The sequence below is a fragment of the Drosophila simulans genome, chromosome 3R (genome assembly GCF_016746395.2).
Source record: "Drosophila simulans strain w501 chromosome 3R, Prin_Dsim_3.1, whole genome shotgun sequence".
NCBI classification, from domain to species: domain Eukaryota; kingdom Metazoa; phylum Arthropoda; class Insecta; order Diptera; family Drosophilidae; genus Drosophila; species Drosophila simulans.
In genome coordinates, this window is record NC_052523.2 from 24318095 (window position 1) to 24340967 (window position 22873).

A 22873-nucleotide genomic window follows, 5' to 3' on the forward strand; every position below is an offset into this window, starting at 1 on the left:
AAATAAATCATTTATGGTCAGGGCAAAAACATTTATTGAGGCTCTGCCGGGCAAACAGACAACGTCAGCGAGACAAAGCGAGTGCTGGGCAAAATAAATTAATTAAAAGTTTCAGTTGCGTACGAAGGAGGATGTGAAACTTTGCCGTGGCTTCTGGCCGATATATACTGGCTAACACATACACGAGCTCATCCACGTAGGCGTTCATATACAATTGCCAAGAAAGGAATCGCAGTTGCTTCGATTAAGAATCGCTTGCCTGCGCTCGCATAAATGTCAAATTGAGGACACGAGTTGGGAACTGCAATCAGCAGCCAAGTGCAAATCTTTTCACTCCCACCGCTTCTTGGCTTATTTCTGCAGAATTTGCAAGTGTTACGTGTGGGCACTGCAATAAAAATGAGCAAGACAATCTGCAAATTAAGAAAAAAAAGTGTCAAAAAGATGCAGATGCTCGAAGATTTAACAACCGCTGTGGTGAAATCCTTCGCACAGATCTTACTTACTTATGTTTGATCGGTTGTCACACTGTTCTACACAAGTTTTTCTCAGTGTACTCCGGTTTTTAATTTGTCTTACAATTTTAATTGCAACGCCGTCGATGTTCAGGAGGCTGGCAGGCAAGCGGGCAGCTCGCACACGTCTTCATATTCATTTTCATTTCTTATTGACATGTCAATGCACCACACACATATGCATACACATAGCCATGCACACAAGCACAGTGTGAGCCGTTTAAATATGGCTAAAAGCCGGCGCGAAAAAATTCTATAGCATGCCTTTGGGCGCAGCGAGGAAGGCAAGAAAATTAATTAAAAATGCGCAACAAACTTGCTAAAAGTTTGCCCTCGTTTCGCCTTGTTTCTCAGCAATGGCGACGGTGTGCAATTTAAATTTTCATCCTACTTAGTCTAGATTTTCCCGCAGTAATTTCAATGCATTTAAAAATTCAAAAGCCAGCACAACAAGTTTGCCACGTCACTGCTCCCGTTCCCTGCTTATTTAAGCATACAACTTTTGACGTTTCCTCTATGCCAGATGCTTATCAATAATTTATTTATAAGCTTCACCTCAGAACACATGTTGTCAGTATGCCATGTTGGCCTCAACAGGCTCCGTGTCTTGCCGTCGCTTTCCGTTTCGTATTTTGTGTTTTATGGCCAGCCGAGTTTCAGCTCAGTCTCCTAGTTGGCTAACAAGTTGCTGCCAACTACCAACTGGCAACTGGCACACACATGTGTTTGTGGGCGAAATGCTAGCTGGTGGTTGCTTCGTTCTATTGCATAATTTATGACTGCGAAATGTGTTCATTTAGTTTTGCAAATTGTTGACATGAACAATCATTAGAGCGTCGCACAGATTTCAGCATCATTTCATCCACTGTGTGTTGCTTAGCGAAAATTCCTTGGCCATGGCATTTCTGCTATTAGACGGGCTAATTTCTGCTGCGAAATGCGTCTGTCAGTCGAGTTCGCAAGCCCCCTCGACAGTCAAGCTAAATTCGTTGTATTTGGTTGCTAAACAACTTAAGAAGTTGACACTTGCCAGGCAAAATATTTTCATCAACAACTCAGCAAAAATTAGCAAGTGTCAAAGATAAATAAAAGACGGCAACACCCCGCTACCCCATGTTTATTTGCCTGTTGAAATAGTGTCAAAGCGAGTGGACTCTTCACATGCGGGAAGCAGTTGCCACTGTCTTGGCCCAGACGCCCGACCCCGTTCTTGGCCATCCCCAATGGGGCAAAGAAAACTTGACTAACTATGCAAATAAGAGTGCCATGTGTGTCTGTGTTTGTGCGTGCACCTCCAGAAGTACAGGTGCACTGACCAAAATATATGTATATATTTATTGGAAAACTATAAACTTTGTTTTCAAAAACACCACTTTATTTAGTATGGTTATAAAGCGCAACTTGGTTTAATTAAGTCGCAGAGCCAAAAAAGAGATTGTTTTGTGGTGCTTACAAGCTAGGCTACCGACTCTGATCCTTTTTTAAATTAAAAAGAAAAAATTTTTTTTTGAAAATTTTGAATTTTTTGTAAGGGGTCATCATCAAATTCTGCAAAAATGGTAAAAAATTAAATTTTTCTGAATTCAATGGCGGTGATGCCATTTGATTGGAAATTAAACTACGAGATCAGCAAGGTATAACTTTCCACGTTTTGACAATTTTGTCGATCGGTATGACCAAAATAGTGATTTTTTTTATCTAGGAAACAGATGTTTCTCTCTGTGTAGTTGGCGAAAAGGAAGTAGCATAACCACCCCTACGGCGACAGTTGGTGCAGAGTAAGTGCAGTTGGTAGAAATTAAGTAAGTTTTTAGCTGCAATTTTTGCCGAAACTATGTCAAGTTTGGGTTTAGTTGCCAGCAAAGTTTTTGCTTAAGAAAATGCCAAGTATAAGTATATCAAAGGAAGCTGGAAAAGCGCGACTCTCGAGTAAGACACTAAGCAGACGTCGGCAGAACCTAATGAATTTCATGCATGACATGCAACTCACGAGTCGGAGTTGCAGTCGCTTAATTAAAACCATTAGGCGTGAGTCAAACTTGCCAGGGGAATAAAATTTGATGGCATCGGGTTAGGGCAGCAGAGTGGGTGCTGGGCGATGGGGAAACCAGCCCCTTCAGAGGCCACGCCCCCGGCAAAGCAGCAGCAGAAGGAGCAGCCAATTTACATAGTTTCTTTAATGTTTGCTGCATAATTTTCACATTTTTCAGTGTCAAGCCATGGCTGCATTGTCTCTGCTTCTTTCGCACCCAGCCCTTTGGCAAACTGCTAGCGAGAAATCTTTTGCATGTTTCGGTCATATTCTAAAAGTAATAGCATGCCACCGCTCTGGGAATCCCCTGAACCCCGGTCAAGTGTCCCACTTAGCCTGACCCTTCATGAGATTTTTATGACTCGCCCAGCCAGCGACAGATGCAGCATGTGGATATGGCTGAGGTTGAGGATGCAGTTCCGGATGAGGTCCAGAAAAATCGGGGGCGGTGCAAAATTATAATATTCGCCTGCAACTGAAAGCGAAAGCTTAACAAATTTTAGACCACCTATTAAACACGACTATGGAGCCCGTGGAAGACAATTTAGGTAGCGGTGATCTTATATTAGACTAAGGGGAACACAATTATTTAAAGTAAGAATGTTTAATATCTTTCATTTCGATCACATTTTCCTTTAATCCAACCCACAATTCGGTACATGCTACTTTTTCTGTAGTTACTCGAAACGTATCTGCTGCACTTGGCAAAATAATGAGAGCCGCGGAAATGAACTTGTTTCAGTTCGGTGCAAACTTTTCGCCCGAGCTGTTGGCCAAGATGGCCAGGCGATGGCGCAGCGGGCTAAAAGCCCGACAGTCGCTTTTACAGCCAACCAGCTCAGCTGAGCTGAGCTATGGCCAAGGCGAAAAAAGTTTAATTCAAAAACTTGTACAAAAATGCACATTTAATGGAAATTTACAACCTGGAGTCGCGTCAGCGACAGCAACAGGAGTTTTCCCAGCCCGGAAACCCCGAAACAAGGGCCACAAAGTTGCAAAAGGCGGTTGATGGCGGAAGGGGGCAGGGTATAAAGAGAAAAGAGCAGCGCAGAAAAGTGTTAACGGATTGTTTGTGCGCCAAATGGCTGCCAAGGATGAGGCCGGGATGTTGTCCTGCAGTTGTCTGCCTTTGGCCCTGGTTCTGCGCAACCGGAAACGGAAATTGCGTAGCGGAGCCAAGTGCGTTGCTGTGGTGCAAAAACGGCAGCGAGCCAAAACGTGGACGCCATCACTCTACACCCACTCTACACCTCCTCGTGCACCCAACAACCCAAAGTAGCACAGGTGCTGCCCAGGCTGCCATTAACGCGTTTTGCATTTTTTAAGTGCTGCGGGGTGGGAAAATGTCAAGGCTGCGGTTGCCGGGAAATGGAGAGGAAATAATACCTGCGGATGAAATGGATCAGACAGTGCAGCTTAGAAGGTGAAAAGACTATGATTTGATCATTCGGAGCTGCTTAAATTTACAAGGAAGGAAAACTACAATTTTAAGAATCACTGTAGTTAAAAGCAGCTGTATGCACCCAAATTCGCATAATTAGGCAAAAACTTAAATTGAACTCGGTGCGCAGCTGCCTTCATTAGCATTATTCCCCATTACGACTCCACGGCCATCGAAAGATCATCCAATCAGCTCTTAACTCTCGACTCCTCAACAATGCTAAGCCATTTGCAAAACCGAATCAAAGCCAATGAAAATACGAAAAGTTTTTCATGTGCAATATCCCGCTGGCCGGCAAAAGTGAGAGGGCGAGCAAATGAAAATGGAGCACTCCATTTGCCGGCCAGTCGCTGCCACATGGCAATCCCAGTTTTCCCCGCAGTTTTCCTCGCTGCACCGCAAGAGCCAAACAAATAAGAAATTAGTTCGAGCGAAAGTTGTTGCAGCTGCAACCGAATGAGAGAAAAATCGCAAACAGCGCTGGAAAGGGCAGAAAAAGGAACGGAAAAAAGTTTTTCGCTAATGTCTTAATGTAAAAGTTTGTTAGCTGTAAGTGGTGGGAGTGGGCGATGGGGCTGCTTGGCGAATGGGGCGTGGCACCGCCACCTGAGTGGGTGGTGCAACTTATGGCAACTTTTTAGCGAGCACGTTTGATTGAAATTTGTGGCAAATTGCTTCAAGCAGCAGCGAGCTGTAATGGAATGATCAAACTGCTATCAGTAAGCGGGGTCTTTCCAACTATTGGAAATGAGGCATAAAAGGCACCACTCTTATCAATTTCACCTCAAATGAGTGTAGCTTCAACCACCACACCACCCACACCGCCCATACCGCTCACTCCACCCACACGTATCTGCAGTTTGTGCAATGGCCAAAATGGCAACGGCAAGAGCCAAACAAATTGCCAACCATTACCAGCCAGAAGGGTAATTTTTACATTTCCAGCTTTTCCAGGCGCTTTATTTGCCAGCCAAATTTGTACGAATTGCTGCAGCACCACCAATACTACCATCACGACCAGTTGTAAGAACCAACAAAGCTGGCTGTCGATTTGTAATAGGTGATTTGGCGAAGGAAATTGAGACATCAATAAATGTGGCTTGCCTTGGGTCGCTTTAACTTGGCTGTAAGGGGTGGGCCGACGTGAATTGAGCCATATGCAGAAAAATTGTTGCAGTTGCATGCGTATTCGTTGCGCATACGACACGTTGCCTGCAGTGATGAGAAGCCTCATAGATTGTTCTGTGTCCACATATTTGTCATTATTATTTTTCTATTTTAATTGAACTTGTTAGTTTGGGAGTAAACGAAGTGGCTTTATTCGATATTTATTTTTAGTTTAAACACAGACTATCACTCTTTATGAATAACTCCTAGCCAGAATAGTCCTTTCCCATCACTGCTTTTCTGCAGGTATAGAATCAAATTGGGGTTGTCTTTGTTTTCGTTCTAATTGCCCGAATTGAACTGCATTTGTGGTGTACCCCGCCGTGCCGTTTGACTCTATTTCTTTTGAACTTGCTGGATCTTGGGCAAATTGGACGTTATTGCCTGGATTGCACAATAAACGTGACCAGGACATTGCTCGGACGGCCAAAATCAATGCAGTTTGTTGACCAGCTAAATTCGATATGACAATTTGACGAAGCAAACGCTGGAAATGTGAGTCCCTTAGCAAAATAATCCGTGGGCGAGGAAAATCGAACGACACGTTTAAAGTGAAAATAGATAAAAACATGTAAGCCAAGTAAAAAGGATATTTTTTGCTTTGAAAATCAATCTCACAACTGCTGGCCATGCACAGATGATTGGGTTACATAACGCTTCAAGGGATTTCCATGACATGTGGCACAGGTGCTAAAAGAATTGGTCACACAAACACAAAATGGGGAAGGTGGATACTAAGCGATCTTTTAAAGTAGAGGATGTGCGTTTAAGATCTTAATTTTAAATTAAAATGAGTAATAAGCTCTTACCCACAGATAAAATTCGTGTTGCACAAAAACAAACGAATATAATAAATAATAACGAAACAAAAGCAGCTAACGAACAACATCACGAAATGCAGACGAATGTGACAGCAGATACAGATGTGTCGCAGGAGTGGGATGAGCTAAATGTTTGTGCAAAACATTAAAATAATAATCAAAACAATGATAATTGAAAGCACACAGAGCGAAAAGAAATGCGTGGAAAAATTAAAAACAAATATCAGAAACTGCAATGGAAAATCGTCTGGCATGTGGATAATTTCCAGCAGACTTGTCGCTGCATTAGTGCACAGACACAGACACATATACTCGTATAGACAATCACACATATCCTGACAGGCAGGACAATATAATCTGCCGACAATTTGCGCCTAAAAGTTGGCTGCATTTTGTTGAAATGCAAACATGGCTGGTTATTCCGCTAGAGCGCCGACACATTGGCAAATCCAAATATTGTTGCAGCCGCCTCACCCGGAACCCAAAACTCTCACATATCATTTAAAATGCATAAATTCAGCCGCCTGCCGGGCATTACACACATTTTCCGTTAACAGTTTTCGTTGCCAAAGTGTCGAGTGTTTGAGTTTGAGCCGAGTTTTCCCACCAGCCAGGCAAATACCCGCCTTGTTCATATATTATTTGCAGTCAAATTAAATCTAACAGCTGTGAGCTTTACATGTGTGCGGACTACGAACACATTTCGAGGCAAATATGAATTTTTAATACAATTTTCGGCAAACTTTTGTGCAACGTTTCTGCTTAATTAAGTATGCTGCAAAAGTGGGGCGTATGCAGTAAGTCGTCAAACGGTTGAAATAATCAAATAAATTCTTATAACGTCATATTAATTTGGAGGAAAGTTTGTCGAGGAAAAAGTTGAGGCAATAATTTACACAAATTGCCAATTCTGCTGGCCGAATAATGTCAGTCAAGTCAAGCCGGGCAAAAGTCAGAATTCGGTCAAAACTTTCTCCAGCTGCCCGACAACTTGTTCTCACTTTATCGCATCTTTATCGGCTCCAGCTCGACAAACACGTCGCCGGAAAATTCAAATGATAAGGCTGTGGCGCACCGAGCTCAATCTGTGGGCGGTTGGGTGGTGCGGGCCCTCAAAAGTGGGCGGTGGTGCTAGTGGTGGTAGTGTTGGCTGCAGGGCATTGCGCGTTATGACAACATAAACGATATTTACTTTTTGTGCCTGGCTATTGCCATTTCGCCTGCCATTTCTTTATTTCTCTCGATGCCTTTTATGCCGAGCTTTGCTTTCCCTGGTTTTCCCATTTTCCTCCACCACCAGCACCGGTCCTCTCTCTCACTGCGATTCTATATCCCTTTTCCTATGAAAAGTTTTTGACTGTTTCTGTGTGGCGTATTCTTTTTGTTCGTTTCGTTTGGGTTCTTTTTCTACTTTTTCCTATTTGAAGTACTTCAAAGATTTTAGCATATTTTATTTGAATACTTTATTTCGTGAAATGCGTTTGTGTGTGTAAGTGAATGAGTGGGCGGTTGGGTGAGGGGGAATGAAACGACATGACTTTTTCAGCTTTGTTGGCCCCACTTTCCACTAAACCCCCCTCTTGTATCCGCACTCCTAACTAGTTTCTATGTCTTTGGTGCAAAGTTTTCCTTCAGTCGTTGGGAAATGAAATTTTTTTGAAAATTTTTCCGCGGGGAAATGAAAAAGTTTGTCCTGGTGGACACAATGCGGCTGCCCTCGATCTTTTCACCCCACTATACACACTCGCCCTCACACACACACCCTACCACTTGTCCTGCAAGTTCTAGTTAATATTACGCATACGCCGCGTATGCCCTTTTGACTTTTCGCCCCCTAAACCCGAGGAGACTTTCTTCGTCCATTTTGCGTGGCAGCTGCTAACGCGGGCCACAGGACTCGGAACAAGGCGTGGGATAAGCAATAAAGGATAATGTCATTCAATGTTTTGTGTGTCCCGCGCACAGCAACCAGGACAACAAAAACAACAACTGAGGCAGCGACAACGGTGACAACAACAAAAGCGGAAACGCTTGCCATCATCAGCGTCGTGCCGTCGTGCTCATCGTCTTCGTTGTCGCTCTCGTTGTCATTGGCAATAGTTGTGTACACTGTTCAAAAATCTGTTCAGTACTATTTAAACAAATTTAAAACCTAAATTGGTTGAAAACATTTTAATAACCTTGGAAACAAGTCAAATTATGTTTACAAATTAAGATACATAGTTTTATTAATAGTGAACTTTTTTTTTCGAGTGTACCGACTTTGTTGCTGTTTTCAGCTGCCTCAGATTCTACTTTCAGCTCGCTGCTCCGCCAGACAATAGTCAAAAATGTCTTCATGTCGAAACGAGGAGCATAACGGAAATTCGCATTTGAAAAATACTTTCTTCATTTAACAACAATGTCGGGCGACGACAAGGACGATGGGAAGGTGGTAGCGACAAGACAGTGGCAGGGCGGCAAAGTGTTGGCATTACTGTAAATCGTTTTCGTTTTACGTTTCATAATGACAAAGACAGTGGGAGCGGATTCCAGGCAAGACGATCCGAGCCGATTGACAGACAATGGGCGGAAATGAAAGGAGCTGTTGCCAAAAAATAGAACAATGAAACAAAGAAATCCGACCAAGTGTTTTTTAATGAGCGCTAAGCCCTAGGGTCAGATCAATATTTCATAATAGCTTACACAGCTTTTATAGTAATTATCAAACGCAAATAATCATATTGAAAATATTTAATCCTCCTGTGGCTTACAGCCATTGTTCCATCGTGCGGGGGGGTAAAACGACTCAAGTTTCATGGGAAAACTTTTCGCATAAGCGTGTGTACGGATAGGGAATTGATTTTTCTATAAGCCCAAGTGAAAACTTTCGGCCGCTTTCGCTGTATAAAATAAAAATAAAAAACAATCAGCAAAATGCTGGCGTCCCATATGCGCGACAAAAACACTTCACTCCGCCGACAGCTCATTTTCATCGGGATGAGAGTTGCCAGGAGCAGGAGCGAAAGCAGGACATGCGGTGACATTTCGCCAAGAGGCGTTTGCGGGCGGGCATATTTAAATCTAATTTTGTCACTCAACAAACAGCGACACGCTCACATATTCTGCATGCAACTGATGCTGCTTATGCAGAGCGAAAAAAAAATAGTTTCATTAAGTGCTTTCAAATCAATGATAAAGATGATTTCTTAAAGGTGCATACTACCAAACTCAAGCTCATACTGGAATGTCATAGAATCGCTCAAGCATTTAATTTAACTTGAAGTACAATTACAACTGTTTCCCTACGTTTTAACCAATTAAGTGGGTTTTTTCCCAGTGTAGTGCTGCTTTTGACTCACTGTAATCGTGATTTCCTGTGCAACAGACGGCGAAGCGAAGGCGACAGGGTGAGCGAAAGGAGCGGAGATAGAAGCATTGTTGTCGCCCTGCTGCTGTCTTTGTGGGACGCGTTAAAAATGTCACAGCGCATTGCATACTTATTGGCGCATGTGTTAATGCACCACCACAGGCATCGCCCCACCGAACCGCCAAACCACCGCTGCAGCGCGCTGGCAGGCTAAATGTTACGCGCTGCATGCATTTGTGGCTGGCAAAATCCTTTCGCTTTTTTCCCTTTTTTCCATTCGACGTTTGCATATTCTCAGCTCACACACACACATACACACTCGGCTTTTCCTACCTTTTGTGGCAGGTGTTTGAATTAGCTTTCTGTTGGTTGGCCGGGCTTTAGCTGCAGCACAATGGCTTGCAATTGCACAAAAGCTTATTAGGTTTTCCCTGCCGTTCGTTTCACTCGTTTTCCCGCTATTTGTGTGTGTGTGTGACTGCCATTTCGTTTCAGCCGTATTCGTGTGTCTGTGTGTGAGTGTGTAATACTTTTTTTTACAACAAATAATGCGCTTTGAGGTCGCGTGCTTCACGTGTTTTAATCCATTCGCTTTTAGCCCCCTCCCCCGTTCGCAACTTTTGTGGCACTTTTACGCTTCGCTTTTAACGGCGGCGGTGCAAACGGCGGCTCCAAATCCATTTGACAATGTAAACAACAAAGGGAAACTCGGTTCCCAAAATGCATAGTTCACTTCGATAAACAGAAGTAGAGGTTCCGCCGGAAAACTATCGGGAGTTGCAAGCATTTAAAGCGCTTTAATATCTCGCATGCGCTATTCGAAAGTATCTTCGAAACTATCTGTGAAGAGCTTAACTTAAATTATAGATTGAAGCAAACGAAAGTCAGCTTATGGAAGAACTTGACTAAAAGTACCATTGAAATGCGACGAACAAACCAAATTGAAAGTGTCCTTCTGTTGCTAGTTAAATATTTCTGCAAAATTTCACTTCTATTCATTAAATTTAAACTTTAGCCTGGAGCTTCACCTTTATGTGCCTTTTCCCTTACTTATCTGCTATCCCGCATGTATTATAGCCGAAAAGCTTGACGATGCGAGTTGTCTGGCTGAGCCATGAATTATATTCGGACAACAATGGACGGCAAGGACTCTCCAGCAGATGCGTTGCCCATGGCTATAATATGGCCCGGGGCACTCGAAAGTGGATCGGGGATAGCCGGGATGTACTACCATTTCGTTTACACGGCAATTTCAGCTTGAGCTGCTGTTGATTTAATTCAAGAGGCCATGCATTTGCAATGTCGAGGGTTCGCATGAAAAATGTACGGCGCTTCGCCGGAGTGTTATCCTTCTTTTTTCGATATAATTGCTCGGCTATTCGGGCGATGCAAATACAAGTGGCATTGTAACATAATTTTCGAGCAAAATACATCAACGTGGACCATCGTGAAAATCTCCATTTTCATATGTTTGCACAGCAGTCTAAACTTCACACAGGCAGATATGTTGATGTGGTTAGTTAGCATCTGTGTTTATATTTGTGTTTGCATTTTGCATTTTCTGCCGTCGAATGGTGGAAGTGGTGGTGGAGGTGTGTGGGGGCATACACATGTCCATGTCCGTCACATTTGTCGGTGAACATGTAGCAGTGTTTACCTCCGTTCCACAACCCATTTTATCGCTTTTTTCTCTGTCGATTTGGCCTGGCACATTTGTGTTTGTTCAGCTACTTTTGCGGTTTGCCGCTTTTCGCGCACATTTCAACCACATTTGTAGTCACTCCGGTTTGGACAACCGCCAGAAAAAGAGCCGAGGAAAAACCGCTCAAGAGCGCGAACTAAGAAAAGCCAACAAAAAATTGACTACAGCTTATGCAACACATTGCAATACTATGATCGTACAACTCGGATACATCTGTTCGTGTACATTCTTCTTGTATTGTAAAATGGTTATATAAATTCAAAGTAAGGGGATGCCCAAGCAGTCAGTACCACTACAAGTTCATACAGTACCGTGGTACTGCATTGATTGTCCATTGATCTACCGCGAATCGCCAATTTACCGCCCAAAATGAGGACAACGCAGTTTAGATAGCCACTTCTCATTTAATGGCTCATCATTTGAATTTGGTTCGATAATCGGGAGAGCGCAGGAAATGAATTAGAAATGCCGGCAAATTGAAACGCATTACCATACAAATCTATAATTTCAACGAAATTAGTGTACATTTTTATCGCAAAGCAATGTTTTTCAACTTTTCCACCAGCTCGTCTGTGTGTGTGTGCATTTGTGTTTGCGTACCACGGGGCGTATGCGCACTTTGATGTGCTCGCAATTCAATTAAATTCGGCAAATTAAAGCGAACTGGTATAGCTGAAGTGAAATTTAATTGCATGGGGGAACAATTCCCCTCTTGTTCTCTGGCTTTTTCTCTTGAGAGGTCAGGGCAAAATGCAGCACGTATTTATTAGCTGACGTGCATTGATGAAGGTCGAACTAGCGTCGAATGCGTGATCAACTGAAACAGGGAATGGATATCGGAGGTGGAAGATGGAAGAGGGGTGGCACAGGATAAAGAGGAGCTGGAGTAACCGGCAAGGAATCCCTCTGGCCGCTGATTGACTCACGATTATGCAATAAAACAGCAGACGACATGCAGGACAACACTCAAATCCCCGCAGAGACAATGGTCCGCAGACCAGGCCTCTGTTCATCAGCGTCCTTTTCCTCATTTTCCCTCGAGCTTGGGGTGTTTGTGAGGGATTCATTGGCTTCATTTCAACAGCAGCTTTTCAAAAGCTAAAACTTTTTTATGTCCAACTCATTAAAAATGTGCGCCAATGGGCATTATGCAGGCCAGTCCGGGGATCCTTGATTCCTCGCCGAATTTGGCTCAAGCTTCGTTTGGTTGCCACACATACACATAGGAATACAAACAGAATCGGGCCGAAATACTTGTACACTTGAAATAATTGGCTGCTGGTTCAAACAAAAACAACAAATGGTTTATATGTTACACGTTAGCTATTTTCTGATAGGAAATTTTGTATCCTGCACTTTTTACTTACTTATTTTTTATCTTTATTTATGGCAACCGTTTAATTTTTTCGCGTGTAGACTTTAGGATGTTTTTCGCTTGAATTTCTCGCCTTTTGCCTGAATGCGAGCTTACGACCAAGTTGAAGCCAGAAAGCCAAATGCAATTTCCAAGTTTTTAATGTGCGAAATTTCTAATTTAAGATTTACGATATTTTTATGTCGAATTACGTACCACCCGGCATTTCCCTCCCAAGCCCCCTGTCGTTGATGTTCGCTCATTTTCGTGCTCTGGTGTTTGGCTGTGAATTCTTTTGGCCAGCTGCTTTATGCCCGCTCGCTGGGAAGTTGGCCCGGCTTTTAATGGAGACGCGGACTCTTTAATTGTGAAACTGGACTGTGCGTATTGCAGGCCGCACCGGATGGGTATATTTTTGGACTCTTAATTATGGACACGCCCAAAGGTCAATGGTCGCCTTTTGATGCAAATTTTATGGACTGGAACTTAATTGGCCCCGGACCCGTTGAATGGCCCACACAGAGCGCGGAAAAACGCTCTGCCGCTGGCAAATAAAATGGCCTGTCCAAATTGTTTTGCGACTGACCAGTTGACTAAAACCAACAAGAATTTGTAACTGGTGCAGATTTAATGTGCATTTGTTTTCGGCGCGGTTTGTTTTTGTTCCGGGCGGGGAAAGGATGAAAGGGTGAAAGGTCAGGGGAAGGTTTGTAAACGCAGCGATTGCAGCTGCAGTTTTGTTAGTTAGGGCAATAAATTGTTGGCTTCATTCGTTGGCCGGGGATCGAGGGGTTGGGGTTGTGTCAGATGCAGAGATTGCATAAAATAAATTGGTCAGCGATTGATTTGGGGGATTTGCCGAACAATTTATTACCACCGAGATAAAGGCATTTGAGTGTCAACATCAAAATGGCAACATTCCATTCCAGTCGAATGCCCGACCCAGTCAAATATTTTCCCTTTAATCCTTTTTGCGTGACCTACACGGAAACCAATGTTGTTTGTGACTGATGGGCTTTTGGGGTTGCACTTTATCAGACTTTTAGTATGTAAGTAACTGATTCAAGATAATATTTAATATTTATAAAAGAAAACTATTACTCTGTTGATTAGTACAAAAGAAAATGAAACTGCTGGTTAATAAGTCACTGTTTAAAGATGTTATAAACCAAGCTACATGTTAATTATTTTTACTTTAAAGTAAACTTTCCTGGCCCTCGATTTTTTGCTGAGTGAATCTTTAAGGTCACATTTTACAGCACATTAGGCAGACATCCGATTCGAGTGGAATTTAAACCGCTTAAGTGAAAAGAGAAGCGTCAACACGTGCTCCATTGCCCAGACGGGGAGACAGCGATTCCCAGCGGTGCTCGAAAAAAGAAACCGCAAAAACCGTATCTCAATTGCAATCACTCAAAACAACGGAAATGACGCTTAGCACAACTTCCTGCCGCTCCGGCGGACAAACGGACGGACAAATGAAAGTACCCCAGCTACGGGACGACGCGCAGCACCACCGCCCAGCCACCTACTACTACTACAGCTACTAGCCACCACCCACCCGAATTGTAATTCATGTCGCTGGGGGAGTTTTCTTTTTTGGCATATTTGTCAACTCTGTTTCCACTGCACACATGATGAGGTGGGGCGTGGGGTGTTGGTTTGGGTGTGGGAGTTTAGGGCCCGCCACGCCCACCAGTCGTACTCCACTGACGGGCACATTCAAGTGCAATTTCCTTGTAATGCGAAACTATGTCATTTTGGCACGGACGCGAGCCGAAAAGCAGTTTCAGGATCCCGGATGGTCTCTCCTGGTCTGTGGGTACAGGCAAGCCTCAGAAAATCAACAAAACTGGTCAATTAAACAATAAAGCTAAATATTTAAAATAAATCACTTCATATATTGTCAGAATTATTATATTTCTGTACTTAAATGCTTGAACATAGTTTTAGTTGAAAGATTACTAAAGTAAATGTACAATGTACATATATCACTTCCGAGCAAACCTATTTATAGATGTTGGCCCGTGTTTGTTGGCAGCGCGTGCATGCAAACATGACACGTTGGCGCACTTGTGATGGCACTCGTGTCCACCTGGCAGCCGGCTCCTGGCAGTTTTCACCCGGCGATTGCAGCTGCAACCGGATGCGGAACCAGATACTGTGCATCTGGCTCTGAGCTAGAGCCGGAGTGCCGAAAATAGCCGGCAACAACCGGCAAGCAAAGTGGCAACTGGAGTGACGGGCTCTGGGTCTCAGGGAAACGATTCCGGGATTCGGGGGCGAGATCCCAGGCAGCCCGGCTGACAGTCGGCATTTGATAATGTCAAGCCCCAAATCAGCAACAGACACCGCCCAACTGGGGGACTCGGAGCTCGAAACTCGGGGGTGGACAATTGCACGTTGCGATTTCAGCCAGTTGCCACTTGGTCGGGCACACATGGCCATCTTGGCCATCTCAAGTGTCTGTCTGGGCCATCGTCGAGTGCGGTTTGTCGTCTGGTCGCCCGATGGCGAGACTAAGCAACTATAGTTTAACTCTTGCCCAGACCGTAATTGCCGCTGAATTTGTCTCCCTTTTTGTCTTTACAGAACAGTTTCACATTTTTGTGGGCGATCTGAGTGCCGAAATCGAAACGCAACAGCTGAAAGATGCATTCACCCCATTCGGAGAAATATCGTAAGTACCCGCATACGAATTTTTAATAAACTATATTGAGTTAATATCATATGTATCAGATCTCACAGTTTGGTAATCGCCTGGGTTACTACTTTTTAATTACTAGAACATTACCCACTCCAAAACCTTTTCTAGCATCGATTCCTTCTTCTGCCAGCACATTAACTCCAATCAAAGAACATTTTGCCGCACTTGTGCCGGCCGAGCAAATTGTTAAATAAACAAACAAGCGGCAAATGAAGTCCCCCGTCTTTCTGCGCCTAATTTATGAATAATTAGCGAGCCGAGGGTGCATGTCGAAGGAAACCGCGAAATGTTGTGCCACAGCAATGTGAATTTCTCTTATTTCTGGCTCTGCTCTGCTTTGCTTTTGTTTTTTTCCGGCTGGTTTTCTGGAAATCACGAGTGAATGGTCCATAGAAACTGCGGCTGTGGCTGGGGCGCCCAAGCAACGGGCAATAAATTAATAATTTAATTTTCGACGTTTTTGTTTGAGCAGCTAAAAAGGGGGAAAAACAAACTGCATCGGGGACCGGGACCAGTTGAAAGCCACAAGCCGCTGTCGACGCCGAGGCAAACAAATGATGCCGGGCGAGTGGCCCAAAAAAATATTAGAGCAGAACAAGTGAAAGCAAATAAAACTGATTTATATACATACACCCCTGATTCAAGTGGGGGGCTACCCCATCTTACCTTGCTTCACCTTATATATTTATATATATATACTTGTGCGCGGCTCAGAAATGTTGCGTCTGCTCATCAGGTCACTAACCAAAAAAAGACGTCCTGGGAGCGTTTTTCGCAGGCTTTTCATTTGCCACTTCCTTAATTAATGAGCATCAGGCTTCGTCTCCGTCTTCCATTCGCCCCTCGCTATTTGCTCGCAGTTCTTTTGAGAAACGTTGAACTCATTTTGCCAGAAACTATTTATTCGAGTGAACACTCGAAAAAAAAAACATTGAGAAGGCTCTAGTATAAATTTCTCAGCTTAATTTTATCTAATATTATACGTGTAAAACTTACCTTAAGAATTCAAAGATAATCATTATATTCGCTTTCTTTAAACAATCTTCCTGTTCCAATAAGTACAAAATAATTTTCATTGTGCAACGCCAAACATTCGTTTAATATTTTTGGGGGCTTGGCCTTTTGAAGTGCTGGTCGGATTTTTGGTAGCTTTTTATCCCGGGGCTCCGGATCTGCAAAAACCGTTCTTCCGCGTGTTTATTTTATGGCGGGAGCAAATCTACGAAATAATTACATTTTCCATCTACACCTGAAGTGGTTTTCCGCTGCCTTCGGGGTCCAAGGATTCAAGGATCCAGGCAGCCGGCTTCAAAGACATCCTCATGCCAGGACATCCTTCGCCTTCGCAGCTGCCTTCGTCTCTTAATTTATTGCTCTTTATGCCTTAAGTGCCCGCGTGGGAAATAATCGCAAATATGTTGTCGTCTCCGGCTTTACCTACTTTTCATCATCAGGTTAACAGCACTCATGGGTGGATTTTTCATTTAGGACGCTAAATTTATACAACAAATTCGCCCCCAGACTTGAGCTCGTTTTTAATTAACTGGCCTAACTTTTCAGCTGCGGTGAACAGTGGAAACTTTACAGAGTAATATGTGTGGAAAATTCGACATAACTGAAAGTTTTTGTGGTTTTAGTTTCGGAGACGGGCCACCAGACAGAACTCATTATGGAAGTCGGTGAGAAATTATTGAAAAGCAAAGGCTGCGGAAACAAAAGGAACTTAATCCCTCAATTAATTGCTTCCCTTTGGCAATACAATCGCAATCGGCAACCGTAATCGCACTGATAATCCCTTCAAAATAATTAAGTCTCTTTGAGTTTCCAAATCAATCAACACCTTGCTCTTAATCAAAACCACCGAGCTCCCAGCACCCAGCACCGTCACTTGTCCACTTTCCCAGCACACAATTTGCCTCTGGGGCACCACTAATAAATAGTTTCCCTATCGCAGATGCTTAATGGACTGGCACCCACCAAAAATCTGATTAGACAATATAATGCGAGGCCCCTCATTCTTATGGGGCTGGCCCATAAAACACAACGCCCCGAGTGTGTTTGCTTTAATGCAGCTAATTAATTATTCGACTGGTCGAAAGGATCAACATAAAACCCATGACCACTTCAAGTTGGCCAATTAGGGAGATTCGCAGAAACCAATCGACTGCAGCAGCAGTAGCAGAGTAGCATTAGCAGCTAAGACGATGACGGGCAGTTCAAGGGACTCGAGATATATATAGTTAGTATATGGTTATAATACTATTCGTGACCGGGCACAAAACTGAAATTCAATTATCCGCCTGCGGTGGGCGGCACAAATTGCGTCTGCTTGTCGCTGCAGTCGCCGCAGCCCAAAACCATAACCAGATAGCCAGTGCTCCTGATTAATCACATGCAATATGTTCTGGCCTCGATTTCGAACTCGTTTCACGAGGCGCATTCATAAATAAAACCAGAATCAGATTCAGAATCGGAATGGGGATCGGAATCAGAAGCAGTACCAGCAACGTAGAGACAGAGAAATAGAGAAACAAAGGAGTTCGGCACAATGGGCAAATTGATTAGCGAGCGGGACATGGACACGTTCTGGCCATTTGGCAGGACTACTGTGGGTCCTTGGCTGATTAGTTTCCTCGATATTGTTGCCGCCTCTCATAATTCAATTACATTTTTGTGCTGCATGGCTAACGAGGCCTTCTCGGCCTGTAATTGGCAGCCCTTCTTGCTTGTTGCTGTTTGCCGCCATTCATTGTCGGCCACAAAGGGCTTAACTTGGCCTTTGTGCGCAAGCTTGGTTCGCACGAATTTCCAAATTTCCACGAAAAAGGTTCATAGAGCAATTAATCTTTCAACAAATTTCAATGGGTTCCAATTAAAGCTTTAAATTAAAAAGCAATATAACATAAGCAATACAAAAGTTTGGATATTGAGGACCGGAAAGCCGAATTTATTCCTATAATCCTACTTTCCAGCTTTGACCAAACTTTTTTTTCCCGTGTACCCACACAAAACTTATGCTGAACTTACGTGTAAAAGTCCCAAAGAGGTTTCCCGAAAAAAGCAAAGAAATCAACAAGATAATAGTTGATAGTTGCGACTGGGAATGCGAAGGGAAATAAACTCACTCGCTATCTCGTTTGCTTTTTTCGGTTACTTTTAATGACACTTGGAAAAGTTTTGATTTTGGTTTGCTGTCTACCATCGCCAGACTGCAGACTCCTTTGCCACCTGGCCACGACGTCATTACGCTGATGCTCCTTCTCTCCATTTCAATTTTTTTCAGAGGGGCATATAATTTTGTCGCCCCGTTTCAGCGACAGCTCTCGATTGGGACTATGCTGAAAATGAGCAAAACTTTCAACTTAATCTATTCAGAAAGTTGGCCAGCTTCAGCGATGGATTCAGCCTCAGCTTCGGCCTCAGCCCTTTTCATAAACTTCAAAATGCGCTTGTGCACGTCGTCAAGTTAACTTGGCTCCTTTCTGCACTTCTGCAGTTGTACAGTTCTACAGTTCGACTTTCAGTCGCAGCAAGGGGAAACGGAAACCAATGATCGGCGACAAGTGGGCGGCGGAAATGGCGCAAAAAGTTGAGCGGCCCGCGCCATCTAACTCTGCTGTTAAGTAGGCGGCGGCTTTTGTTGCGAGGCGGCGAGTGACAAATCAAAATCGCATTCAAATGCGACGCGGCGTGCAGCGGAAGTTAATGCGAAAAACTTTTGCCCCAAAACGCGCACAATCAGTCAAGCATCATCTCCTTGGCACTCTTAGCGATTTTCCCTGCACTTGGAAATAAACTTAACCCTTTAATTTACAAGTAAATATTTATGGTCTAGAAACTAACTTCGAGAAATACCTTTTACTTAGCATTATATATGATATAATGAGACTATAAAAATGTTTTTTTTCTTTCATTCCTATTTTTGTTCAAAATCTCTTTAAAAAGTATAAGAAAATGCAAATGCAACATTTGGCTGACTTTAGAGTTCATTTTTTCTCTATGTGATCTTCCCGGATTTTCTCGCAATCCTTCGCTCTGTTTGTGCGTAGTGTGAAAAATGAGTCTTGGCAGTTTGTGTTGCAGCCGCAAAAGCCTGACACTTTTTCATGCCGCCTGCGACGATTTATATTTGTGGCAAGTGTCAAAAGTTGGACCAAGTTCTGCGACTTTAAAGCGCCACTCAATGCAAATTAAAGCAAATTGAAACCGGGCCGAGTACATTCAGCTGTGTAAACTTTTTAATATAATTTTAATGGCCAGCAAAGTTTGCACAATCATTAAATGGCAAACAAATTTCGTTTTCAATTTGTACAGATTGTGTATCAATACACACAGGTTTAATGCTTAGATAATAGACTGAGAGCCAGGCTGTGGCGGCAGCAGCATCGTCCTTGGATCCTGGGGCATAAATTTATTTAATTTACTTTCATGCCGCGGCCAGGCAACTTTTCCCAAAAAATACGCATTAATTCATTAAAATTGACAAAGGCGAAACACGAGTGCCAAGCACGGTTGGCTGCCTTTTGGACAGTGTCTGTTGCCAAATGCTCGGCGACTGAGTGAATGAATGACTGAGTGACTGACTGGCTGGCTAGCTGGCTGACTGGCTGACAATGTCCTGCGTTTTTGGGGCCAACTAAACGGAGCCAAAACAGTTTGCAAAACGGCGCCCCACAGCGGCTAAATGTATATAAATAAAAGTGCTTCAGAGCGGCGGCGCCTTTTAAAATTAAATCAACGGAAATAAAAGGGACAACAAGGGATGTAAGGGCAGCAGCCCAAACTTTTTTATCGCGCCAACAAAGCCGCGCCAGAAATTATGCTGCAATGAAGACGACAACGAGTGTAGTCCTTTTCGTCCTTGGACGAGGGGCGACAATTTTTGGCTGCCGCTTAAAATGGCACTTTGGCTGCCTGTCATTTGCAGGCAGCGCGGCACAAATTGAATTTAACTGCAGTTTCTGGGCCTCTGGTTCTTTGGTCCTCCGCTTCTCGGCTCTGCCCGGAATTGAGCCGCTGCCAAAAAAAAACAAGTAAACGGCAACGACGGCGACGGCGGCGATGGCGGCGGCTGAGGAGTCGACCCTCCGGGGCCCGCACATATGTTGAAAGTTTATCACTTGGCCAAATAAAAATTTGCTACTCGGGCCGAGCTTGCCACTCCACGGCCTTGCTCTAAACTTTTGGCTACAAATTTATTGGCAATAAATTGACTGCCATTAAAGTAAGCGAATAAAAAATGGCTGCCAACGCATAAATCCCCCAAATAATTTGACAAAATGAGTCACACAGATTGAGTGGCCCATTTTATGTGCCTCCGGCTCTGTGCCGAAGTCACAGGTGCAATTTCGACACGGAAATGTAATTTTAAAACACTCAACGACCTCTCGGCCAGCCTCCTGAAGTTTGAGTTGGGAAAAAATTAGCGGAGGGGCACAAAATAATATAATCATGGACCAATAAAGTCGGTCTATACACTAAGGAATAAAATGCGTATCAAAACTGGGAATACATTACTAATTACATTATTGTTGCACTAAGACTATACTTTGCATTGCTTCCATTATGACATCATTCTATGAAATCAATTAGTCCCTCATTAGATGGGTAGTGGTTTTTCGCTTAGTGTGCCGCCTGTACAGGTGCCCCTACCACTTGAGTGACACTCTGCGGCAGGATGGCGAAGAAGGAGCTGCAAACAAGAGAAATCTAATCAAAGCTAATCCAACAAAAGCGAATGCCGGGGCAATGTCAAGCGCCTTTTGTTTGCCCCAAGTGGCGTAAGCGCGGAAATTTGCTTGGCCAGACTCAAGGGCCCCGGCGATGGTAGACATTTATTTAAAATACAAGCTATAAAATGAGCTGCCGGATGCGGATGTGGCGGATGCGGATGGCGAATGGCGGATGCTGGACGGCCATGCAGATCTGCCACAGAGCCATCCAAGTGTCGAGTGCCCTGTAATTGCCGGACAGAGGTAAACGCCCGAAGGGGCGGTCCCAAAGTAGAAAAGATAAGGGCAAAGAAGATCGCGGGCTGGGGGTGAATTAAATGAATTTGATTTACGTTTTTAAAGCCAAATAAACGCCTTTCAATTAAGTCGAAAGCCGGAGCAGCAGCTGCCCGTCCGTTGCCTCTTATTGACTTTGGCAGTGGCTGTGCCGCTGACAGCGTTCGTTGGCATTGGTCTCTGGCAAAATACTCGAAAAACCACCGCAAACACCTGACGAGTATTCATTCGATGCCACCTGCCCCGAGCTGGGGCCATCTCTTTCCCGCACCTTGTCTTGCGCCTAGCTCCCTCTCCCTTTCGTCCATCCACAACCGCCGTTTGCACAGACGGCTCATACGCCCTGTTGCCTCGATTCGCTTTTGTCGTTACATTTTGGACCTGTCGTTTTGCACTTGGATAAATTTGGCCATGTCGCACGGATCTATTATGGGTTTTTAATTATTGAAAGAAAGCATTTTTATGTGACATACTTGTAAAATGTTATGGTAATGCTTAAAAAAGACATACCAGCCTAACGAAAGCTAAATCCTTTCCAATTTCAGTGGTTTTTTTAACATATTAGGTGGCTTTTTGCTCAGTGCACGCTCTCCGCTTGTTGTCATTTCGGTAGTGCCGCACCGTGTTCACTGATTTCGCTTGCAAATTAATGAGAAATTAGAGACAATGCCGGAGTCGGAGCCACAGTGGCGCAGATAGGAGCCGGAACCGATGGCAGGACCATTGCCACTTCCAGGTCCTCTTTCGCCGTCGTAAAAAGAACATTTGTGCTAATTTAGAAAAAGGCAAATTTGGACAGGACTTCATTACGGGCACCTAACGGCATTGGCATTGCCTTTGCTTTTGGCCTGTTCCTTGTTTGATTGATTGAATTTGTCTGGGATTGCTCATTGGAGGTCTGGGCGGTGCGGAGGTCGTCGGTACGGGAGTTCAGGGGTCCTGGGATTCGTCATCCGGAATAATGGGCAAAGTGAAACGCTCCGGGTCCAGAAGCCATACATATTTAATATTTAGATTATTTCCTTGTAGATTGATATCAATTTAATGTGTTTTTTGGGGCAGCAACAATTTGCATAATGTCTTTTTGATTTCCATTTAGTTTCGAGGGTCTATCAATTTGTATAAAAACCAGCAGCACAATGGAGAATTGAATGCATTCCAAATTAATCTTTTCCAATCGAAAGCCGCAAAGCCCCGTCCCAGAACCACTCCAGCGTTAGTCTGCAATTAAATTTAATTAAAACACGTGAATAGCGGACACTGCCACGCCCCCAAAGAATAGGTAGGGCCTTCTCTGAAAAGTCTACGCCCCTTCTATTCGCAATGCGCTGTAATTTCAGATTAATTTGCATATTAGACCGCTGACATTTCCAGCAACAGCGAAAGGACTGTGACATGTGTGTGCGTAGTGACGAGTCGATTAATTGCGTTAGATTATCCGCTCCGCACGCACACACACACACACACATGCATTGCATATGTGGGGTTGCTTAATTTGTGCCTTGAGGTAATTTCATTTCTTTGTTGTTATTGCAAAACGCACGAAGGACATAACGATTCTGGGCGACCATCAAACAAAATTATAATTGAGACCCGGCCGCACTGAAATCCTAGAGCGCACGCGCTCTTATAAAATCAACAGCTACAGAGAGAGAAATGTTACTTAATTGCTAATTGGATAAGGTCCCCAGTTAGATCCATCTATTATAGTTCAGAAAAATGACTAAATTAGTGCTTAAGCTTAAGTAGTTCCGCGGATATAGGTGGTTCGATTGAA

At 43.7% G+C, this 22873-nt stretch overlaps 1 protein-coding gene across 5 annotated transcripts in view; it reads left to right on the plus strand.

The window, feature by feature from the left end:
- Positions 1-22873, plus strand: part of LOC6729914 (nucleolysin TIA-1) — an 84053-nt gene that overhangs the window by 33364 nt on the left and 27816 nt on the right. For all 5 annotated transcript variants that reach the window (XM_016177695.3, XM_039294658.2, XM_039294659.2 and 2 more), the window contains exon 3: positions 14974-15061. In XM_016177695.3, coding sequence (XP_016036675.2) covers positions 14974-15061 — 88 coding nt within the window. The remainder of the gene's footprint in view (positions 1-14973; positions 15062-22873) is intronic.